This window comes from Pangasianodon hypophthalmus, chromosome 6 (genome assembly GCF_027358585.1).
Source record: "Pangasianodon hypophthalmus isolate fPanHyp1 chromosome 6, fPanHyp1.pri, whole genome shotgun sequence".
Classification (NCBI taxonomy): domain Eukaryota; kingdom Metazoa; phylum Chordata; class Actinopteri; order Siluriformes; family Pangasiidae; genus Pangasianodon; species Pangasianodon hypophthalmus.
In genome coordinates this window covers 7,136,099-7,154,152 of record NC_069715.1, presented here as the reverse complement: position 1 = coordinate 7,154,152, position 18,054 = coordinate 7,136,099, and the positions used below count along the sequence as shown (strand labels likewise).

General features: G+C 39.5%; 1 protein-coding gene across 4 annotated transcripts in view; it reads right to left on the bottom strand.

The window, feature by feature from the left end:
- The window catches only part of fli1 (Fli-1 proto-oncogene, ETS transcription factor), a 30,673-nt gene extending 15,788 nt beyond the window's left edge, over positions 1-14,885 (bottom strand). The window contains exons 1-5 of one of the 4 annotated variants that reach the window (XM_053234905.1): positions 14,750-14,885; positions 12,299-12,387; positions 3,012-3,223; positions 2,432-2,583; positions 1,332-1,535 (exon numbers count right to left, since the gene is read on the bottom strand). In XM_053234905.1, the coding sequence (XP_053090880.1) occupies positions 1,332-1,535; positions 2,432-2,583; positions 3,012-3,223; positions 12,299-12,343 (613 nt within the window). In that variant the 5' untranslated portion in view covers positions 12,344-12,387; positions 14,750-14,885. Of the gene's footprint in view, positions 1-1,331; positions 1,536-2,431; positions 2,584-3,011; positions 3,224-6,481; positions 6,783-7,207; positions 7,510-12,298; positions 12,388-14,749 lie in introns of those variants that run through there. The other 3 variants (XM_026927196.3, XM_026927198.3, XM_026927197.3) reach the window with 3 other exon arrangements.
- Positions 14,886-18,054: the final 3,169 nt, after the last annotated feature.

Here is an 18,054-nt window from a genome sequence, read left to right as displayed (position 1 = left end):
CTCTCTGAGCTGAAAACTATTAAATGGAAGAACGGAGCTCTGACTGCATGGTCTAACGTGCTAAATCAATCTATTATGTATAATTCCACTACACAGCAGTTTGGAGAATCAGAGAAAATGTGTGTGTGTGTGGTTCGTACTAAGCTGCCTTGTTGTGGCAAAAACATTGGGATTACATTCAAATTGCTTATTCATTAAGCCTTAAGAAGAGATACAACTACAAACTTCACCTCTAGCCCTAAGATAGCATATTCTTAAAAGATTGCAATTGAGAAACCATGTTGAATAACGTCATTATTCTGGCCAAATTTTGTGTATTGCTATTCATCCAACAACTGAAACCACTGCCAAACACTGTACAATTATGACTCTATTACTTTTGTAGCTTGGTTTCTCAACACCCCATTAATTCTTACTTGCTTTGCCTTAAATGTGTCCTGGGACTATTTTCAATAATTTGACTATGGGAAAACGATTAAGCAGGTGACAGTATTGCAAATTGACATCAGTGTCTGTGCCCTGGCCACAAGCCAAACAATTATTTAGCCTCTATTCTGGCAGAAATATGAGCTCCATTGAATAAGGACATCTGATATCAGCATTAGATTTTCTTTTCTTTCCTATCAATGCTGTTTTCTATTAGACATCTCCAGCAATGTGCTCCTGAGTTCAAAGCAGCGCTTTAATGTTCAGGCGTCTATTGTATTTCAAGTGGTTAGCGATTTCAGATGGCAGACATTATATCTGACCACAAGCCCTGTCACACTTGCTCAGAAATTACAACATATCAGCTAATGCCCAATATGTTGAACTGGATAACCTAAACTATATTACTTGGTGTTTCACTGTGTTTCATTTTCAAACACACCACTAACAAGATTCCTAAAAGGGTTCGCAGTAAATATTGATATACAAGAATAAGAATTATAAATTCTACATATTTCTGTCGATTTGTACCTAAGAACTGCTGCTATAATCATAAAGGCTGTCCTGTGCTCATCCAAGGGCTCAAAACCAGCTCATACTGAACATCCTTTCAACACACTTATTACGGTTTGACTTTACTCTTCTACACCTGTACACTGTAATGATTTATGGGTTCCCTTCTGAGTCTTAAGGTTTCTTCCTCATGTTACCTCAAGGAGATTGTCCTTGACTCTGTCACCTCTGGTTTGCTCATTAAATCTACAGTACATCCAGATTTCTCTAAATCCTCTTTGAGAACAGACTCTTTATAAATAAAATTGAATGAAAAAAAAGAGAGCACACTGGGCATCACATGACTCTACAGTTAGACACTATTTATCACAAAGTAGGAGAAGCGCACTTACTTTCCCTGAGGTAATTAAGATGTGAGAGCAGGACTTCAGCATTATAGACAGTGGTGAGTCTCAGGAAATCCTCTTTGCTCATCTTACACAGTTCCTTGCCATCCGTGTTTTGGAACATGGCTGTGTCGATTTCTAGGAGGCCATACTCTTTTACAGCCCAGTCTAGCCACTGCCGTACATGATCAGGGGACCACAGAGATGGATCTGGAAAAGAGTGCAGAAGCAGTCAGGTTGAAAATCAGTGATATGGTGATGTATAATTAAATTATTTTTTACTCTGCTTTCTCCAAAATTCACACCCACGAGCTAGAGCTACCAACCACGGAGGGTGCATGTGCGTCCTCCAAGACACAGCCACCGAATCTTTTCGAACTGCTGCTCAATAAGTTACAATGCAGCTGAACACACTCGGAGGACAGCAGTAACTGCCCTTTCATGGGCATACATGAGCCCACAGATGCCCATGATTAGTGTCACTTTGATTGACAGCAGAGAGTGTAAGTCCATCCCTGCCACCCAGACAGCAGCGACCATGGACCCCTGTCCAAGGATGGGTTCTGCTGCACTACTTCGAAGCCATTAAGTGTTATTGATTAACATGACTGATTTTAGGTGACTTGCACACAACGTAGTCTAAATAGTCTATTAATCTGTTCTGTGAAAAATGTGTGTGTTTTCACTCTTACAAAGAAAGTAGTCAAAATCCTTCCATAACCTATACAGCTACATACTTGACTGGAAATATCAAGCCGATCTGTCTTGGCTTCATAATTGTAGCTTTGATCATTGTATTTCTTAACGGAAAACTGGATTTAAAAAAAGAATAAAGCAGTTACTGAAATGGATGAATGAATATTATTGCCAGAGCCATGCTTTCATGTCTGACAGTCCTACGGCCGTGCATTTCAGCCATACCCATATGCTAGCATGCACGTACTCAAGGGTTTATCACATAGCACCATGAAGTGCTGATTCATGTTCTAACCTCAGAATCAGATCATCGTCATCCAGAGAACAACATATACCCCCTGCACATTATATGCAGCCTTATAAAAAAAAGAAATTGAAATCCAGGCATGCTTTCTATGACACTAACGTACCTGCCGGAACAATGACTCTCCTCTCATTGGTGGTCATGTTTGGGGGCGGGGCACTCTTCTCATCCATGTAGCCTCCGTAACCCATCTGCGACGTGTCTGAGCTGCTCACCAGCTTATTGCATTTCCCCACGCTGCAGTCCACCGGGGATTCTCTGGAATACAAGAGTGACATGCTTAGCGACGGATACTTCATAAAGCGACATTCTGAAGTTACTCAAGCGCTCACTGCATGTGTCCTTCAAATCACTACCACAGGGCAATCAATACTTGTCGCATTTTTTTTTTTTTGCATTTGGACAGTAATTCTGTTTGTTTCTAAACCTTTTTATTAATCATTTATATGCTTAACCTTAGACTGCTCTTTGATCATGTAGGGAATCATGTATTAATCAATGGTGCCATTAAATCTACACTGATGGACTAGTGATCAAATGGTTGTGAGTTCGAGTCCCAGTACCACTAAGTTGTCACACTTAACCCTCATTTGAGAAAGGAATTTACATGCCTCTGACTTCGTAATTAATGCAGGAAATAGTGTTGACTAAAAACTCTGGCTCTGATTCCAATCTGTATCCTCTACCTGGTTCCGTTGAGGTGGTCGTATTCGCGTTTTACGTTAATGCGGCCGGGCTGATTGATCCACTCCTGCTGAGGTGGGATGGGATTGATCTTGTGTTGCTGTCCGTAATCCTGTGTGCTGGATGCTGTCATGTCTGTTTTGGGTAGAGGGGCAGCAGCAGCGTAGGGAGGCTCGAACAGAGACTGGTCTTCACTCACCACTGATAGCGCCTCCTGGAGGAAGCAACATAGAATAGTGTTACATCATGAAGTGCATTCAATGGCTTCATGAAAACGAGTAAACTATCCTCAAACACACACAGTTGTAAACCCTGCCTCTTGTTTCTGCAGGATGTAGAAGAACAATTTCTATAAGCATCAATCATCACAAAGCCAACATATTCCTAAAATGACTACTTATACATAATTGAATAATTTCTTCAGATTGTTCAAATAATTTGATAAAATAGCATTTGGAAAGTGCTCAGAAACAGATTCTGGAGAATGTCAATATGAAGCCAGGGTTACAAACTGAAAAAAAAAAACAATTACAGAATGTAATCTTGCCTCTTTGTCCTGTTCATGACTGAAACACAAGCAGGTTGGAAAGTCAAAACAGAACCACAGTAACTAGTCTGAGGTCGCTTCTACATTTGACCTCGTTGCAGGAGCTCAGCTGGGGTGATGTAGCTTTATTAAAGAAAACAAACGGAGTAGACAGGCCTCTCTGGACACTCAGTGTCTACATGAGTGGGTGCTCATAGTGCTTTTATTCTGCCCATCAACATTATTGCAAATAAGCCTCCTTATTCAGTCATACAGAAGCGTTCATGTTTCATTCACATCTTTCAGTGGTTCCCCCTCCATTTCCTCTCCTTTTTCTATTTTCCTTTTTCTAAACTTTGTTCACTGTGTGAGCCAACACAATAGAACAGATTTCCTTCAGCTCCATTCAAACACTTGCCAAGACCTGCACCTGTTAATATTGAGCCTTGGCACTGTAGTTACTCACTGTACAATATAAGAAAACTAAATAAGGAACAATAAATCATTTCTATATTCATGATCTTCAGTGGTTCTTCCAAAAAAACACGCATGACACTAAAAGGCTTCCCTGAAGACAATGAAGTACATCCAGTAGAAGTTTTAACCTGTGAGTGATATCTTTGCTATCAGCCTGTTTTCGTTGGATTCAGTTGCATGCATGCGTGCCACACTGAGATGAGCTAATCTCAATGTAACCAACCCAAAGCGCAGGTCAGAACAGCCTGCTGCCATCGCTTCTGAGCAGCCGTCTCACATAATCACCCTGCCTGTATTCAGAAGTCGTCTTTTTCACTTTGGCTTTTTCAGCTTCTTGACAGGCGCCATAATTTTGACTGGCAGAGCCAATGCAGCATCTGTGGACACTATCAGAGAGACCCACAGCAGTGGAGCTGGTGAAGGATAAGTATGACACAGTGAAAGAATGCTACGATGGTGCCAGATAAGGACCATTCTGACTGCTGTGCGCTACTTACGCTGAGACATATCAGACTGCACCATATAATTCATGATTGGCAGTCAGGCTTTCCCAAGATTACAGAGGGGTTTTAAAAATAGGAAAATCTAATTCCACACACACACATACACACAATGTACTGTTGGCGAAAGGCAGCATTCCTACATTTATGCAGACGGGTGATCTCAGCAAGGCTGGGGCATGGAACCAAGGTTTTCATTACAACAGGGTTAAAATGCTCACAAAAGTGGCATTTTCTTCAGACCATAAATTAGCTATGCCTACATAGCTCGCTTCATCCACGCAGAACCACAGGCCTGTGCTTTAGAAATTGACTGCGAGGAGCACCCACAACATTTCTTTTCACAACTGGAGGCTCAGACAGGAAGAAAGACCAGGTTTGAATTTTCGCCCAAGACTGACAGTGTGGGTAATTCCTGTGTCTGAGGAGAGCTTAAGTGTGGGGTACCTCTGGACTCAGCCAGATGCATCATGACATTAGGCTGGGATGGGCTCGTTCCCATTCTGAGCTATGCAAGGTGGTGATACAGAGTGCGTTCCAGTCCTTTGTTTAAGGAGGAAAAGGAAACCTGACAGGAAACCAGATTGTGCAGAACAGGAAACCCCCATTGGCAGAGACACCCCCCCTTATGATGGGTAATGCTGTATAGGCCTACAGTTAATACTCAATCAAAAGTGGTGCTCTAGTTAAGCAGCAAAGACGGCAAAGATGTTAGGTTTAAGTTTAATTATTTAAATGCTTTAAATACTACTACTACTACTACTAATAATAATAATAATTATTATTCTTATTATTATTCTTATTATTATTATTTAGTCTAATTGTATGTGTTAGGAAAATGCATGCAAAAAAATTACCATAAACTTTTCTCCAAGTCACATCAGAAATTAAGACTAAAGACACAAAATATAAAAATATAAAAATCTCTGGATTTTCACAGGCCCTTCACACACATTCACCACACCCAAAGCCACTAATATGACCACAAAAAGGGGAAAATCAGACAGCACACATAGATACACTTTGCTGATCGTTTTTCTCATCGTAACTGCAAACTGAATGCAGTTAAAGCAGGTACACTTCACACAGCTCATTTCCCGTTAACGTTACTTTAACCAGCAGAGCTTTCTTCTGAAATAACCTAAACGCTACTTTAAAAAAATTAAAAAGCAACTTACATCATCTTGTTTAAATAGCTCATACTGAATAAAAGTATGAAAATGAAACATGGTATTGACATAACAAGTAAATGGATTATTATTAGAGTATCTGAGAGTGCATTATTGAACATGCAATAAATCCTGGTACAGAGGCAGTTTTTTTTTTCCTCTTTGGTTACTGTCACTAGTTAAGGAGTGTAAATATTACAATTGTACTTCTGTTCTGTTAAAACCAAAACACAATCAAGAAAGCAGTGCTCAGTTTTTCTAATTAATAATAATATCAATTAAAGCCATGTGTTTCTCTGGGTGCAGTGGGTGGGCTCGTGGCTGGAGGAGCCCGGGCTCTGCGCCACATATGGAACCTCCGTTTTATGATTTATAGAAAACACTAACAGCACACAAGCTCCACACAAGCTCCACGCAGCCTCATCAGGCAATTAAACCCCACAGCATCGCGACTTTACTGCCACTCCACGCTGTATTAGGATATGGATCTATATTATTTCAAAAAAGGTCCTCCAGAATCCCAGTTTTATTCCGTGCGTCTATACACACGTTCCTTGCGTGTGCGTGTGGATTCCATCTGAACGTCGCGTATCCTCCTCTCCATGTGCTTTTCACTTTTTCTTCTTTCAAACAAGATTTTGGCGAAAAGGAAAAGGAAACTCGGAGGAGGAAAAGCGTAGGAAATGTGGCCGCCTGCTTTCGGGGACGGCTACGCACAAGTTTTGAGAGCTCTCGGACTGAAAGAAGAGAACGCTCCCCGGCGCAATCCGCGTACGAACCCCACCATCCTCCGGCCTTACCTTGATAGTTCCGTCCATTTTGTGTAAAGTCCAGCCGAACCCGATACCATCCCACACATGTCACGCGCCTGAACGACTTCCAAGCCCCGGTACGCGGCGGAGACGCGGAGACACTTCAACCCGATGGGGTTTTGCTTTTTCCCCTCGACATTTGGGAAATGAAGTCACTGCGCTCGAGAAGGGAAGCCGTATGTGTGTGTATGTGTGTGTGCGCTTCTGTGTGTGTGCGTGTGTGTGTGTGTGTGTGTGCGCGCGCGTGTGTCACTGCTAGCCCTGCCTTCATCGCGGCCCCCGAAAAGCAGGATACTTGTCCCGAGGAGATAAGACGCGAAGACAATAGAGTTTCTTTCCTCTGCAAAATGTTTTTGGCTGGGAAATATTTACGGGATGGACGCCAGCTCTTTATATGTGTGACGCATTTTTAAGCAACACATCAGGCTCAGTGGGAAAAATGTGTTATTGTAATACTAATACTACCCAAACTTTGGATTATATATAGGCTACAGAACGCTCTGTTGTGGGAGAGGCCCTGGAGACTTCAAAAAAAGTGCTACTTTTAAATACTTTCCATGCAAAAAGTTCCTCCAGCTCCATTCATTTAGATGCACAGAACTTATTATGGCAGCAATCCACATTTCATGCAATTGAACCCCTATCCTTCAGTATTTACAGCTCAACTTTCCGCAGATATCAACCTCCTTTTCCGACATAGAGAAAAGTGACTACCTGCGCCCGCGGATCAATGCTTCCTTCCCCTCAGTGCTCAGAGTAGTGCAGTGTGTCCCCGAGATGTCCAGAGATGTAGAGCTTTAGAGGAATCTGAAAGCAGCAGGGGCGGAGACCACCTCGCGCCGCTCGGACCCGTCACTGCTGCGGTCTGCGCTGCACGTGCGCGCGGAAGCGACTGCATATGCAACTGCTCTGCGTATTTCCACAAGGACTGCATACACAGGCAGGATGACTGATAGGCTACCAGGCCTGTGCTTATTCTAGCATTATGATGGTGACTCTAGCATATGGTTTAAACAGTGTCATGTGACTAAATGGCTGTCTGGTCTATACACAGTGTTATTCTCTAAGTCACTATGTTACAGCTAAATAATATTAAATAATAAAAAAATAACAAAATGGATAATTCAATGTGTAGGCTTTAATATGCGTATATTGTCTAATAAATATCCCCCGTACACACACACACGCATTCTTTTTTCTTCTTTTCTTTTCTTCAATTACACCAATTTATTACTGATCAGATTTAAGACATAGAGTCTGCGCAGATCGTGACCAGATCCCGGACCTCCAGAATCCCCCCACCTCCCACCCCCAACCAACCACCGTGCCTGAGGGAGCAAGCCCGAGTCTGAGGCAAACGGCCTGTCTGCTTGCGACTTGGGGGTCTGGGGGGAAGGAGAGAGCTCCCCTCGAGACCAGCACATCTGGATCCTGCTAGGGGTCAAGGCTTCCCTCTGCCCGGGGGCCTGCGCAGCTCGCCCTAATTAAGGGAGACACCTTGTTTAACCATTTAGAGTCGAGGGGCCTACAACTCTCCCAGTGAACAAAACAGCACTGTTTCTACTTTTATTCTGATACAACCACCTTTTTATCCAGACCCATCTCTTCTTGGCAAACATCAATTTCCTTTGGGGTAAAGCCAGTAAGACCTATAGTGAGCACCCTGCTTTTTGCCCAGATCCATTTTTCCCTGAATCATAGCTCTTTGGCTGTGATAGATATTACAAAATGGTGATAGATTTTAGTAGCCAGGATGAAGACTGTCACTATTCAAAGTATCACATGACAGAGGAAACATGCCTCTGTGCTGTGTTCAGCAATCTTTTAATTAAAACCAAATTATATCTGAGTGCACTGACAAGACATGTTCTGCCAGACAGTCTTTAATAAAAGAGCACCAAAGAGAGAATATCCCTCTGTATACACACTCTTAGAAAAAAAGGAACTGCCTTTCCTTGTCTCTGGAGTGATACTCTTATCTGTACCTTTAATATGTAGCTTAGCCACATGGAAATATGAACATTTGAATGTAATTTAAAAAAAAAATTGGACCATAATTACCTAAAGCTTTAAACGTACACTCTATGCACCAACAGTACAAAAGGTACACGCTTGAGAAAAACAACCCAATGACATGGAAAGGTACAGTATAGTAGCCTTTTTTTCTACAAGCGTAGATGTAGTTTATTAAAACAAATCACTCAGCCACCTGGTTACAGAACAAATAGACTACATTCCCAATTATTCCTTAGATGCAACAGGCCAATACAGATATATATAACACTGCCTGAACAGCAATTTAATGTATTTTATACGTGAGTTAACACAGATCATAATCATCCACTGAGCTGAAAAATAAGAAAGAAAAAAAGTGCACGTCTGTAATTTCACCTTTTGTTAAAAATACTCAATAATTTCAAAATACAAAACAGAAAGGTTCGAATTAATCTATGAACAAGCATAATCACACTAAATTGGCCAGTCGTAAATCTTGATATTTGTAGGACATTGCTCAAAGCGCGCCACTTGCTCAGCGGTAACAAACATGTTTTGTAGCCCAGTAAACAGATGCGTGTCCGTTTACACAGAAAGGAGCAAAACATCTGGCGCGGCGCCGCAGCCTGACAGCCAGCCGTTCCCTCCAACCACAAACTGCGGGGAGAACTGCTGCTCCATGCCATTGGAAAAGCACTGAAGTAGGAGGGATCCGTCCAACAGGGGTGAAGTTTGGAAATAGTTACTACTAGACACCCACAACCATAGAGAGCATGACCTCGAGGGTCTAAGCATGCGTGAATGTCTGTATGAGGAACTAATTACTTTCCTTTATAGCCTATAAAAATTATATAATAATACAAGGATCCCCCCCTTATCTTTGTCTTCTTCTTCTTATTATTCTTAATTAATTATTTAAGCACACCATTACATGGCTATAAACTACCAGTGCAATAAACTAATTGAATTCTCTATTCTGATTAATCAAAAAGTTTCGATTAATCTCCTCTAACAGCAGTTCTGACAGTAGCTCCAGCTATAACTCAAATCACAAATTTATATATTAATGCACTCGTTCTATAGTGAGAAAGTGGCAGACCCTCAACACAATCTATGATTAATAATAAATTTTATAAAATGGAATAAAAAAATATGCTGGTATTTAACATATAAAAATGCACAGTTGTTGATAAGTTCTGTGTATGGAGATGTTTGTTTAACATTTCTGGAAGGAGTCTCCAGTGTCAGTGCTTTGTAACAGTTAAGTAAGTTTTCCACCCTGGGAAAGCCATCAGGATTTAGTCGCGCTTTCCGTTTTCTCAGTTATATGACAAGCTGGTGAGGGAGGAACTGTTTATAGCTGCTATAATATAAGTGATAACAGGAACTAACTCGTCTTGCAGGCATTCCACAACATTAAATGCAACTATAAACTGATAAAATGTATGATATTTTGTTTATTAATGAAGAAAAATTTAAATTGTTCCCATATTGCTGTGATATAAGAGAGATAAAACACTTCAGGTTGCATCCCACCACCATCATTTATATTATTTTCCTATAAAAGCACACCCCCGGGTGTTTTATTCCTTACCTATTTAAATAGGGTAATTGCAAAATGTGTTCTTACTGCTGTATTTTCTCTGCGGAGAGAGAGAGAGAGAGAGAGAGAGAGACAGAGAGAGAGAGAAAGACTCCGAATTAAGATTTTTGTGACAAACGTTTCAGCTATATTATCTTAACCGTGACTCTGCCCCTGAGGATCACGTTTCTCAGATTGTTCATTAGGCTTCAAACTTCCAGTCTCACGCAAAGAGAGAGAGAGAGAGAGAGAGAGAAAGAGAGAGAGTTCAGACTGCTGCACATAAGCGCGAACTGTCTGGCCCCCTTGCTCGGGGCTATAATTAATTTGAGATTTATTTTTATTGGAAAGCTCGAGTCTCGCCTGGCCTTAACCAAACAAAACCACAGCTACGCAGTGGCTTCGCTCGAGTGCAGACGAATATTTCTCTAACACTGGTTTTCAACCGCGCCTGGGCCACATTCGCCTCGGTGCAGGCCTGCTGTACTCTCTTACAGCTCAGACTTCAACTGGTATAGAGCTGCACCATAATGCACCACCAAAGCTCTCTGAGTTTACCACATACAGCAGTTTAAAGGGTCATATGCGAACTTCAAAAAAAAACTGCATTTTACTGCTCTAATGCAAATTGCTTACCTTTAATGCGATATCAAACTAATGCTACTTTTATTTGGGTTATCAAATTATTATAAATGATGAAAGTTGATCCTGGACTGGGCCTATAACAACTATGTATGAATTTTGTTTTGTTTTGGATGATTAGAATCTCTGCATTTAAATAATCCAATATAAAATAATTTTGGTCAAACAATCAAGTCTAGTCTTCAACCAAGTCCGCATTTATCTGTTATTGGGAAATTGAGCCACTGAACTGTTCGACTCCCACTAATGAAGTGACACAATAACATTTCACTTAAGCTAATAATTATAGCCAACATTATCGTCAAAGAACATGTGCCAGAAGGATTAATCATGATCAACATATTTGATTTCAATCAACTGCTTTCAAGTGCATAAACTGTCTCTATGCATCTATACTCACAGCTCAGTTCTGCTTCAAAGGACTGATCTAATGGCATCCTATTAGCTAGTGTTTATATAGGCCCTTCTTTCAGTGCTATTTGTTATTAAGTCTGAATGGGGAAAGCTGGATTAAGAAAGTAAAAATTTTCCTACGACATTTCAATTTCTCAAACAAATGGCGGACTGTTCATGGCACTCTGGCCTTTTGCGCACTGTGAAACAGAGCAACACAAACGCAGCGTCTGCATGAAAAGATCCCTTATGCAAAGGGGCAATAAGTCTCCGTACCATAACAAGTGGGACCTGGAAAGTATGCTGATTGTAAAGATATAATGAATGACTTTGCCAGGCCCGATATTTCATTTTCATGGCGCACGTGAGTGCCCAGAGCCTTTTTGATATATGAGGTTTATTGTGTGCTGTAGTGCTACTTCTGTCATAAATACGACTTTAGAAATGGCAGTCCGCCTTGCTGTACCTCGGGGAATGAACAACAACGACAGTAATCTGTCAGGAATGCATTTACCAAATACCCATGCTATAAGCTATAGGCTATAGGCTATATGATGGCTTTCGTAAGAAAAAAAAGCAGCGAGGTCTGCCTGATGCATAAACAGCAGCGCTTCCAGGAGGAACCTGCTGCGTTTCTCATCTGAACAACATCAGACAAGTGTCATCTCTGCACTCGATTTCTACAACAGAGCCTTCATTTCATCAGCATTTGCAGCTTTTGCAATGTGACAGCCAGATGTGTTCCGTTGGTAATGTTTGCATCTTCAGAAGAACAGGAAGGTGAAAGCCCACATTGTGTCAAATAAAATAATATTACATTAAATGACCTAAGAACTGGTCAGGCCCTCTCCTTTTCATTCAGTGGAATAACAAAACATTCTTCAGTGTCAAGCATGAAGATAAGTGATGCACTATAGCATTGATGTACAGGTGGAGTTGAAGTTTTGTTGGACAGAGTCCAAGGCACATCATTCAGTAAAGCTGCATCCAATACATAACACTCATTAAACACCCTGCTTACAAAGTCCAACAAATCAGTATATATATATATATATATATATATATATATATATATATATATATATATATTATATATATATATATATATATATATATATATATATATATATATATATATATTTTCACTAGTGTGCAGCCTTTAATTAAGCTTCCTGACTGCAATGATCTCTTACCTTGACGTACGATGAAGTGTCAGGGACAGTCTGAAACATTGTCATTGGACAAAGGGCCAAAAAAACGGGTGACTTTCCCTTCACGGTCCCTGTTGAGATAATAATAATAATAATAATAATAATAATAATAATAATAATAATAATAATAATAATATGATGATGATGATGATGATGAACTTTATTGAAATTTGGGGCACTACAGTAGGAGAAGACTACAGGACATAATACACAGAATAAATACACCTAATTACACACACTACACATATCTGCACATATACACACTGCAAAGACCTCAGTGCCAAATGCACAACATCACAACTCTGACTGAACTGTTCATGTGTGCTATGTGAGTTGTGGAGTCTGATAGCAGTGGGCAACATAATAATAATAATAATAATAATAATAATGTATCCATCCATTTCTCCTTTTGCCATAATATTTGCTAGACAAATACTGAATGTTTCTAGACATTACTAGGCATTAATTTATTATTATTTATTATTTATTAGTATATTATTTTTCTCCTCTGATATCCTGCTGCACTTCTCCTTAAGGAGAGGTATGAAATGGCTTTTCCTGTAGTCGTGACGTGACGAACATCCTTCGAATATTATCAGCATGGTGGGTGTCAGTGGGCTGTAAAACGCACAGCAGCTACCTGGTGCTCCTTTCTGTTCCAAACTGATTAGAATGAAATGGAAGCCATAGGCTTATTTTATTTAAGGAAGTGGGCTCACATTTTAGATAATAACTATTAGTAGCATAATAATAATAATAATAATAATAATAATAATAATAATAATAATTTTATTATTATAAATTATATTATTATTATTATTATTATTATTATTATTATTATTATTATTATTATTATTATGCTACTAATATTTATGAGTAATAACCAGGACCCCAGTCATTAAATCTATTTTCTCATTTCAGTGCAATGGTCAGATTAAAGGTAAAGCAGAGAGGCCCTGAGTCCCATGGCCTTCCTCCTGCACATGTTGAAGCACTTTTGGCTTTAATAAGTGCAGCTTACACAGTCCCGGGTGAAAGGGCAGCTCGGGGCCGGGTTCTTGTGCGTTCCCTTCAGCGCGCAATTACAGCGCACAGGCGCTCCAGCGCCATTACAGCCACCGCATCATCATCAGTGCAGGGCCACAGAGCAAACAACAGGAAACCGGCCACACAATAACACCGCCCAAACTTCATTAGAAAGGGAAGACTATACATCAACACCATAAGCAAGTGGCAGGCGTTTCAGACACAGCGGGTCAGATGTGCTGGGGAGCGGGGTTCAGTCAGGAGACTGTCTCTGACGGGAGTGACGACTGTAACGCAGCGTGCACGCGGAAATAATGCCGACAAACTTCAGGCTAATGCAGATTTATCCAGATACAGGCCTAACTTCTGAAAAGAGAAGCTCAAACGAAATAAAATAAACAGAACGTCCATTTCGTTTAAAAATAAATAAATAAAACATCAAACGGCGGACTAAACAAACAAACCAGAAATAAACAAAAACAGACCTATTTATTTATTTAGTTCATGAAAACAACAATAAAAAACAAACAAACATGAAAAAACGAATAAATAAATAAATGCATAAATAAATAAATGCATAAATAAATAAATAAATAAATAAATAAATGGATAAATAAATAAATAAATAAATAAATATCTGGGCAAATCTGCTTTTTGTAATGTCATGCTCTAACATCAACGCCTCACTGTATGCACTCTTAAAAAAAAGTTTAGCTGACAGAGATAAATAGTGCAATGTTTAAAAAGTCCAACAGGTTTCACTGCACCTCATAAACCTTCTGTGTCACTGAGAAATAAAAAAAAATAAATAATAATAATGATAATGGAAAAAAAAACAAAAACGGTGGTGGGATTCGGCTACCTGAGCGCGCGCCTGTACGTGAGTGCGGAATAAATGATTGAGATGTTGTAATGCGCAGGGTTTAGTCTTGCACAGGACCTCGGGCTCGCCTCATAAACTCTCCCAAATGCGTCTCTCTCATTCCTAAACGAGCAGTGAATTCCGCATCTGCAGCCAATTACGCGCCTCGAGACTCGAGACTCGGCTCGACTGGTAAAGCACTCCACCGGCTTCTGCTCGCACACGGGCAGTGCACGAGCCCGCGAGCCTCTAACGTTACACTTTCAGCGTCCCTCCTGCTATCCATCACGCAACCGATCCGCGGGATTCTCCGAGTTTCCCTCGCGCCTGCGTCTCTGTCAGCACGTGCACGTGCACAGCATAGCGGGCTTGAGCAATGCATTGCAGGAAACGCATTCAGTGTCACAGTACTAACAGTATTCTCTAAATAACACTCAACAATCTCTCCTCCGCACAGGTAGTCAGTGCGCACCAGTCCCGCATGAATAACATGTCAGCCCCGCAATCAATATTGCAATAAATGCTACATTTGTTCTTCTACTCACCCGTCGTTACTCTAATCACTCGCTTTAATTATCCTCCAAATGGAAAATAATTAGTCCCTTCTGCGCGAGCGCCGTTGCCATTGATGACAGTAGTTACATGTGAGGAGGCGCGTGAACAGAAGAGCGCGTATGAATGGAGAGGCTCCTGCGCGCTGCTGACCAATCAGGGCCGAGGAGCGGGGCACGCGCGCTTCCCTTGAGCCGCTATAGACCGCTGAACCGTGAAAAAAGGGAACTCGGAGTGAAATTGGAACAGTACCATAAAAACATAACGCGCAGGGTTTTATTTCAGAGCTGTTCCTGTCCCACATCAGCACTGAGGCCCAGACGCTCGTGCTGGCTCTTGGGGTCAGACTGACTTTCAGTGTTTTGGACAAATAAGTTTAACCTCTAATTTCAATTATAACTGCACATTCCCAGAAATAAAGGCACCAAACTGTAGCTTTCCTTGTTGCATCATTGGTGCATCTTTTGTACCTTTAGCATGTATCTTTATCATTAAAAAAAAAAGTAAATAAAAAATTGGACCTTAATGACCAGTGATATACCTTTAAAGTGTTAATCTACAACACCACACACACCTTTCCTTGTCAAAGAAACACACTTAGGGTACAAAAGGAGATGAGACCCCTCCAGCTGATCAGGTAAAGTGTAGTTTGGTGCCTTTAATTCAGAGAGTGCCGAGTGCAAAAGTGAATTTTTCTCTGATCAAATGTGACCAAATGTCCAAATATCTCACTTTGGACGTCTTGTGTATTTAAATGTCCTGTTACCTGCCTAAAGTGGTTAATGACCTGTATTGTGTCCTTTCCTATACTGTAGTTGTGTGCTTTTGGAATGATCAGCTACAACTTGTCTCTTTCCTGTGTGGATTGGGACTCTGTCTACTTCACTGACTCCATTTCCTACACAGGGCCATATACCCTCCACCCTAAACCCTAAAACCCCAAACCCCTTTACGCAGGGCTGAGCTTTATGATACCCACGTCTGGTGTCTTTTTCTGTAAACAATAAAATCACATTTAAGTGACACATCCTTATAATTAAAAAAAAAAAAAAAAAAAAAAAAAAAAAAGAGAGAGCCTATAACAATTAGAGTATATATTATGATAAACAGTAACAACAACAACAACAATAACAATAATAATAATAATGATTATGTTTGTTAAAAACATCATTGCATGACACAAAAGTGCATGAACTTCGATGTTTTGTACATTAAAGAGAGACAAAGCCAAAAGCTGTAAGTCAAATAAAAATCAGTTTGAATAAATATCAGACAATACAATGCAATATATACAGTTCAAATAACTATACATATCACATACCTGTACATATCAAAATACATTCAACAACAACAACAACAACAATAATAATAATAATAATAATACATAGGCATGTTTATACTGCATGTATTTAGCCTACTATTACTATCATTGTAGTGATGGAGAAGCTTTATATTTAGCTTGTGGTTTTTCATTTTCTAACTTACATTAACCAAAAGAAGGAATCATACACCGCAAAATTCCCAAAGCTGCAATAAGTGTTGAAATCCTGAAGGATAGCATTATTTGAAGACTGCAGCAGAGTCTCTGAAATAACCATAACCAACCTCAATAAATCTTTAAACACAAAGCATATAACAGTAAGCCCCAAATAAATTAAACGCTAGTTCCCAGCATGCATATTATAGCAAAACAGGAGTCTTGTATTGTACTTAAAGAAGGTTCTTTCTCTCCTGTTCCCTATCACCACTTAAAGAAATGATAAAAATAAATAAAAATAAAGGCATTCTAAAGAATAAAATATGAATTTTGGACTGAGATCAAATACATATTTATCCCTAAATAAAGGCAGACTGAAGTCTCTCACTGGAGCATGGCAGCAACAGTTAATGAGGCCAACAAAAATATTAGACCGGGATAAATATGAGAAGTCAGGACAGAAGAAAAAAGTGGCACAGAGGAACAGAAAGCCTAAAGGGAATAGCAGGAAACTTGAGCATAACAGGAGAAAAAGAGAACATGGTTTTGTAAGATAAGGTCGGCTGCACAGAGCAGCGCTGCTGGGATATTCAGATCGGGATGGGAATGGGGATATTAGTTCATGCACATGGAATTTAATATTATTTTAATATAAAAAAGCTCATAATTATCATGCCCATGTGGGAGAAAATGGAGGATGATATATTATTAAGATAATGTGAGAAAAGAGAACAAATGGCATGCTTGTAGAAACTGCAAAAATGGAATCAAATTAGCTGTGTTAATGTATAAAAACATACTGTACAATATATAGAGTACTGTGCAAAATAATAGATGAAAAAGTTCAAATTGCAGAAAAATGGCAATAATAAGCAGTAAATAGTAAAACAATCAAATGCTGTTTGCTATAACCCTTTGCGCTTAAAACTGTATGAAATCTCTCACATTAACATGTCACACAAGGCTGATTGGCTGCTCCATGCATCTTGAAGAACTTGCCAAAATTCTTCTGAACTTTATATGTTTCCTTTGCTTCTTGTTCCAGATGTTCCAGCTTCGAAGATGTTTGAGATCAGGGAAGAGATGCTTGTACTCATTTTTTAATGCAGAAGGCTTAACATAAACATCTACAAAAATTACAGATATATTTGTAATATCGTTGACACACACACACACACACACACACACACACACATATATATATATATATATATATATATATATATATATATATATATGTATATATATATAAACAATTCACAACAACCTATGTGCATACTCCAAAACTCTTAGTATTTTTGCACTAATGTGTGAATCCATTTAATATCTTATTCCTGAAACATATCTTTTTCCATGAGTCTCCATTACAGTTTATGACAAATAAACATTTACAATTCCCCAGCATTCACTCAGCCCTGTTACCTGAGCACATTTACCCCTATGAAATATTTGGAATATTCCACAAGTCACATGTTACGTCATCTGAATTTCCAAATTTCCTGAAGATTACGTGAAGAAGCAAATGTCCTCACTCCTTTTTCTTTATTTTCAATGATATTGTGGTACTGACTGACAAAGACACTTTGAAAGTACAGTTATATACTGGAAGTAAATGATTAAGTTTATTCATAATTAAGTATATTAAATTTTAGGTACATTTCATTTTTAGTAAATGATTTGAATGTTCTCGTATCAATAGCATGGAAGATAGTGAACCACATTTTGTGTATTTGATCATTCTGTGCTAAAAAAAACAACCCTGTTACTCATTTAAGGGTTAAATGCGGCCATAGAAATGAGATATTGTTGCCTGAGATGGAT